This window comes from Epinephelus lanceolatus, chromosome 17, assembly GCF_041903045.1.
Source record: "Epinephelus lanceolatus isolate andai-2023 chromosome 17, ASM4190304v1, whole genome shotgun sequence".
In the NCBI taxonomy this organism is placed as follows: domain Eukaryota; kingdom Metazoa; phylum Chordata; class Actinopteri; order Perciformes; family Serranidae; genus Epinephelus; species Epinephelus lanceolatus.
In genome coordinates, this window is record NC_135750.1 from 778860 (window position 1) to 786062 (window position 7203).

The 7203-nt window shown below is 40.2% G+C and overlaps 1 protein-coding gene across 4 annotated transcripts in view; it reads left to right on the forward strand.

Annotated features, from left to right (window-relative positions):
• The window catches only part of LOC117247920 (uncharacterized), a 33348-nt gene extending 29873 nt beyond the window's left edge, over positions 1–3475 (forward strand). For 2 of the 4 annotated variants that reach the window (XM_033612577.2, XM_033612578.2), the window contains exon 21: positions 2297–3475. In XM_033612577.2, coding sequence (XP_033468468.1) covers positions 2297–2895 — 599 coding nt within the window. In that variant the 3' untranslated portion in view covers positions 2896–3475. Of the gene's footprint in view, positions 1–937 lie in introns of all 4 variants that reach the window. The other 2 variants (XM_033612580.2, XM_033612579.2) reach the window with 2 other exon arrangements.
• The last annotated feature ends 3728 nt before the right edge of the window (positions 3476–7203 follow it).

Consider the following 7203-nt stretch of genomic DNA (forward strand, 5'->3'; position numbering starts at 1 on the left):
GGTGTCAGATGGATATCGTTAGCTTTGGCAGTTTGAGGCACGACTCACTGTAGTCTGTCATCGGTATGGTAAGTAACTCTGTAACTCTAAGTGACTGTGGCGCCACTTTTACATGTAGTGGTGATTATTCTTAACCAAAATCTATAAAGTAATTTGCAGCCTCCACAGGCCAAATTTTTCCACGTTTTAATAAGTTAATTTAACAAGTGTAATGCGTACGTATTTTTAACTACAGTACCTGTAAATGGGACCCTTGAAATTACGCGCTTTTAACTAACCTGTCATTTCAGTTTGAGAGCTAATGTTAGCTCAGGGAGCTAACATAGAGAGCCTATAGCATTGTATCATTATTGTTATCTTTAGTAGTTCGTTATTTACGTTTAAGTTTTGAGTCAATGACTCAGGTACTCAGATTAGATTTGAATGTGAGACCACGATTCAGGAGGTTCTTTGCTAGGTCATTGTTCCTGTTCATAACACGTTTCGATGGTTTATAATTCAGAATACGATGCTAACAGGTATTAGAGGCATCGTTGGGCTCAAGGATGTCACCCAGATTATGTTTTTAGTCAATTTTTTGCTTTTGTTTCAGTCTGAATCAGCACAAACTCCGACTGTAGTGTCTCAGTCGGTGTTTGAACTCAGTTCCATCATCCAAACATCAGTAGGCCATCCGTCATTCCTCTCACTTCTGTGCATTTAAATCCGCCGTGATCACACAGCGAGTCTCATCTTTGCTTTTACATGTGCTGCTCAGGTAACTCCTGCTTACATGTCACAGTCCTGTGGCCGTCACAGGACAAACAATCAGACTACCAGTTTAGATCAGATTGAGGTGGAGACAAGGGGATCCAGTATGGAGTCAGCGAACAGAAATGGAAAATGATAAATGACCTAAAAAAAAAGGTGTAAGATGATTTTTTTTTAAATGTTACAGATAGATGGGCCATTTAATCAACTTTTCAACCACCCATCAGTCCATCACCAGCCTACCAATGCAGTGAGTCTTTACAGTTTGATAATTATTACCAACATTATCATTTATAAATCAGTGATATACAACATTTGAAATCTAACAGACTTCTTTCAACCCAAAATACATTCATAGTTAAGTCTATTTTTACTGGAGACATCACAGAATGGTTTTCATTTAAGATTTAATTCCATTTCCTTTCTCTAAATGAAATACTGGATTTTGGATGAAATTCAGACCGTCAGAAGAAAAGTTTTGGAGTAAGACAACGTTTGTTAGTATAAAAGTATTATAGTGGAATATGAAGTTTTTAATAAGATCAAATGGGTTTTTTAGTAGGCAGTTTTGTTGCATGTTATATTTTACATAGTCAGCTTTGACAAATGGTTGTTGTACGTGAACTCAGCAGTTAGCTAGGGACGCCATATAAACCCTCAGATAAAAGTTGTTCACTGTGAGGGTAAGTGTTTTATTTTGAAGAGACTCAGAGGAGCTTGAAATGGAAAAGAAAAGTTAAACATTGCAGAATGGCAATATTTGTTGTCTTGACGTGAAGGTAGGTGATCGTTTTGGTCTTTTGATTATACTAATTGATCATGCTGAGATTTTTTTTTTCCCTTCTACAAACAGCACATAACTGTCTAAAATGACTCATTACTAAAGTCACAACAATAAAAACTGCAGATACATTTACCGCAGACATTTGTCTGTTGATCAGTAGATTAGTCTTCCTCCTCTTTAGATTAGTACATTTTGGGTTTTTGCTACATGAGAAAGTTTAAACTGTAAAGAATAAAATTGATTATTATCTGATCCAGTTACTTGAGTCAGTGAAATGATGATTGATGTGTTGAGCTAGAAGCTTTATTCAAGACGATGTTGCTTCTGATTTTATGAAGTGATACAGCACAAAATCAGCATACAGGTATTTGATAGAAACAGCTCCCAACAGGTTGATTATGTAGTATGGAGTTATTGGATCATATAGGGAGATTTTACGGTAAAAGTCTGCAGCTGGTTTCACAAAGATCAGCTTGCTTTGGTCCAACAGTGAGACCTCGTAGTGCAGTGGACATCTGTCCTTTTTCCTCTGGTTTCTTCAATTTTTTGCCTTCATTGGATGTCCTGAAAGAACATTTTTAATATTTGTTCAGTTGTTTTTTGACATTGAAAACAAATTCTGTGACCAGTTTAGCAGATCTCTGTGAAACCAGCCTGAGAGTTAACGTACAGTCCTTCAGTGCGAGAGACAGTTTGGGATCAGCTGGTGCAAAAACATTTTACAGCTTTGTAACTTAGAAATGTAATCTGTTACATTTCCAGGCACGCCCGTCACCAGCGAGCCCAAGAACGTTTGGATCTGTGGTCATTCGCTGGTGTACTGGGCCGAGTCACGGGCCAAGTCTCCGGAGGTAGGTATGCAGCTGGGCATGGACCCCAGCAAGGTGGCCATCTGGTGGAAGGGCACCCAGGGCATGACGTGGTCCCAGCTGCTGCCCCAGCTCCACCAGCTGAAGGTCACCTGGCCCAACCCAGACGTCCTCATCATCCACCTGGGTGGCAACGACCTGAGCACCGACAGCCCTACTGACCTGCTGGCCTCTGTCAAGAAGGACCTGACATCCATGAGAAGCATCTTCCCGCAGTGCGTCCTTGTGTGGTCCAACATCCTCCCTCGGAGGGTGTGGCGCCACTCGCCTGACAATCACGAAGTCGATCTGGTCCGGACCACAGTGAATCGCAGGATTCAGAACATCATCTCAGAACTGGGCGGCACCTCGCTGACCCATGACAACATTAGGTGCGGCGCAAACACAGGCTTGTATCGGGCTGATGGCGTCCATCTGTCCCCCAAAGGCATCGATGTTTTCAACCTGAACCTGCAGGACTTTCTGGAGAAGTGGGAGGCGGAGTGGAACTAGAGAAAAGCAAAGAGGCGTAAGAGTTATTTTCTGTTTTTATGTCGTCTCTTTTATTTCTGATGCTAGCTAGGCAGTTGCATTGATTCAAACAACTACAACTTCATTCAAGTTCATTAATCTCCATGTTTAAAGGATCCAGTTCTGTTTGTAGTTTTATCAGAACATGTAGGAACTTCAGTCGCACCTGTTACACATGAAAAACATGTTCGTCTCTCATGAAACAATAAAGTCGATAAACACTGTCGGATCTCACTCTGTTCATCTTCTTAATGAACGCAGTGTCCGTTAATGTTACACAACATCTTTAGCAACACAGTTCAGACTGAAGGTAAATGTGATTTATAACATTTTATCATTCATCATGTCATTTTGGTTTTTGGTGGAAAATAAAAAATGATTTATTCAAGTTTTTTTTAATGTTTTTAGTTAGTGCTGAATGATGCGACTTAGAATTTCTGTGAAATCCAAATTTTGCTAAAATTGAGGCATCATATCAGCCTTGTTGTTAAATACATTATCAGAATACAGTTAAACTAATGAAGTAAATACTAAAATAAAGCTCGTCATGTGCCATACATAATTCATGTTTGTTTTTTTCAGACTTCTCTAAAGACAAATTAAAAATGTTTTTTGTGAAGTTGTTATTTTGGAGTGTTCAGCTACTTTATACATGAAATATATATTGTTTTAATCATAGTGCAGTCATACTTTCATCTTAAAAGCTTAAGTTTTCTCTAAAATGATTTTTATTCACTACAGAATATATTTTACAAATTATATCTGATTGGCATGTTCGCATTAATTTAACATTCACTATAAAAATAAGCACAGTTTATTTTTTGGTAAAAACAACTTAACTGGAAAGAGACAATGCTCAAAAACTTAAAAGCTGCCAAGTCAATTTTTATTTATATACAAGATTCAAGATGAAGATGAACTTTATTGTCCCGCAAAGTGGGAGATTTGTCTTCACCCAAACTGTAGCCGTAAAAATACAACATACAACACAGTACAAAAGTCAACAATATAAACAAAACAAAGGGAAAAGAAGTTGAATAAATAACATCAGGTGCCAAAAATACCTGTAAAACACAAATCATTGAATCATAATTCAGTTCGTGTTCTGGTTTATATCTGCCATTATTAGATAAAACGAGCCGAAGAGACGTGCAGCATCTGCTCTCCGTCAGTAAAAATACTCCACTGTCAGTTTATGTGTCTCTAACAAGTGTCTAAACGAGACCTCAGAATGTCGTCACGGCGAACACGACTTTACAACCTGCTATGGTGGTGACGTGATGTGACCGTGGTGTAGTTTGTTTACAGCCTAATGTTAGCTTTTGTACTTCTTCTGATTGAATTAATTCTTCAATAATCATAAAGTTCCTCAGTGAAGATTATCTGACTGAACAAAACCTGAAGGATCAGAAACATTTTTTTATTTGCTTATTTTCTGCAAGACTCCAGAATCCAATTAAAAAAAATCTTCTTGGCTTTTTGACGAGGGAACCAGGGCGATGCTAATGTCAAGGTGATATCGCCATATTTAACTTATTGTGTTGAGGTTTGGGGAAACGCCTACAAAACCACCCTACAACCATTCTCCATACTGCAGCAAAGAGCCGCAAGAATCTGACACAGTGTTGGATATGGGAAACACACTGATAACCTGTTAATGAAGTTAAATGTATGGATCTGGCGGATTTTAAAACTGCTCAAGTCAAAGCAATAAATAACTTATCTATCAGTTTGTGGAAGGCAGTGGGTGGAGAAATCAATCAGAGTAGAGACATCAGACAGTTTAAAAAGAGCTACAAAGAAGATCTTCACAAAGGAGATGATTACAGAGAATGTAAAGCTCACTCAGGGTCAGACTGTTGTCACTATTCGCACGCACACTAGTGTCATCTATACTCTGAGTACGTCCTGGCTGTAGATGACTGAGTGGGGACGCTAGAGGGCGCCAGGTGCTTTTCTTTTTTGCAGTGGTAGTTTTTCTAAGCCACAAAGAAGACAACGTTGCAAAGAAGGATCATGTTTTGGGAAACTCAGCCCAAAACATTTCCTAACTGTATTGGCTCGTAGCTACATCGCCTAAGAGACAGTGGATGGAGTTTAACCAAGGGACTGTTACACTACAACTTGACAAAACAATTGAACAGTATAGAAAACATGCAACATGTCTTCTACAGTGGCGTCACTCGCTGTCAGGCAGCTAAACGTTTTACAACTACAGTGCTTGGATACAAATAGAGAGAACATTTGTAGAGCTACAGGATGATGTCGAGTCTGTCGCCCACCACAGACATTGTCTGTCCACAACAAAAGCTTCCTCGGGATAACAATGGATATCACGTCACTGGATATCACGTTACTGGGACTAAAGATCTACACAAGCGCTACGGCTTAATGTAACGTTACAGCACTGTGGTGAGGCCAGCAGGTCGACAGTGACTTCAGAGATGGTGAGAGACGCGTTTCATTAAGATGCTCTGGTAAGAATTGTTCATATACCTCTATCTGACTTGACTATCGTTTATTGTTTAGGGCTAAAATGTTTTAGTGAAAGGGAACTTCAGTTTGTGAAGGAATACTGCATGCTGTGCACCGTTTTAAAACCTGGCCGAAAATAACGGAGTAACGCACCGCTTGGTAATGGTAACTGAGTTACTGAATTTAAAAACTAACGCGTTACTGTAATGCGTACAACAATGCCTACAACATGACCTCCAGCAGGCTACTGGTGTGCATGTTTCTGACCACACTGTCAGAAACAGACTCCATGAGGGTGGCATGAGGGCCCCACGTCCTCTAGTGGGACCTGTGCTCACAGCCCAGCACCGTGCAGCTCCATCATTCACCAGAGAACACCAGGACTGGCAGGTCCACCATTGGCGCCCTGTTCTCTTCACAGATGAGAGCAGGTTCACACTGAGCACATGTGACAGGCGTGAAAGAGTCTAGAGACACCGTGGTGAATGTTAACAATTTCAATCAATCAATCAATTTTACTTATAAAGCCCAATATCACAAATCACAATTTGCCTCACAGGGCTTTACAGCATACGACATCCCTCTGTCCTTATGACCCTCACAGCTGATCAGGAAAAACTCCCCAAAAAACCCCTTTAACGGGGAAAAAAAACGGTAGAAACCTCAGGAAGAGCAACTGAGGAGGGATCCCTCTTCCAGGACGGACAGACGTGCAATAGATGTCGTACAGAACAGATCAGCATAATAAATTAACAGTAATCCGCATGACACAATGAGACAGAGAGAGAGAGACAGAGAGAGAGAGAGAGAGAGACAGAGAGAGAGAGAGAGACATGCTACCTGTGACATCATCTAGCATGACGATGTGATCTGATCTCATCAGATGTGTGATTTAAGTGTTCCCTTAATTTTTCTGAACAGTGTGTTTCTGTCACAGTTTGATCAGTGATGGATTAGTATAGTTTTAGTATAGTTTCTTCCTGCTCCTTTTGGGACATGAAATGCTTATTTATATTTATTATTGTAAGTCTTTTAATGATTTCTCATTTGTCTCTGTTTTGTAGGTTTTTTACTTTAATATATTCTATTTATTATTATTTATTTTTTTAATTTTTAAATGTTTGAAACAAATCAAAATCAAATCAAAAATCAAAGGTTGACCTAAAGAAAATGTCCCTGCATCATTTCATCATTCCGTTGTTTTAGTGGTGTTACAGTTCGTGGAGACAACATAAAGACCCGTTAAGGACTTGAAACCCAAAGTTAAAGACTGGGGACCCGCAGAATAGTGACTCGGTTCCTCCTCTGGCCTTCAGAAAGAAGCTGACAGGAGACGACGTACATCAAAGACCCAGCTGGACAGGAAGTGTGGACAGTTTATTGGTTTGTGTCTTTGAGGACACCAGGAACGTGTCAGGCTGTTGACGGAGAACTTCCTAACACTTGCTGAAAACACAGAATCCGTCCATCTGGTTTGATATATATAAAAACAGTTTTACAGCCGAACTCTGCGGTCACGTCACTCCACTGAAGTTACCGAGCTGTGTTGTACCTGTCGGAGCCGACCAGGTGAGTGTTTGTTGTCTCTGCAGGTTCCAGCTCAGGTGAACTGAACAATGACTGTCCACAGAAACGTAGAGAACATGACCCTCTGTCCGTCTGATCTGGTTGCCTTCGACAGGAAACTTTATCCAAAGAGCCTCCGGACTCACCTGGAGAAAAACTCCTCCAAACACAAACGTCCTCGACACCTGTTCATCCTGTGTGGTGTCTTCATGTGCTGTACAATATGTATATTTGTTATCACCAGAGTTG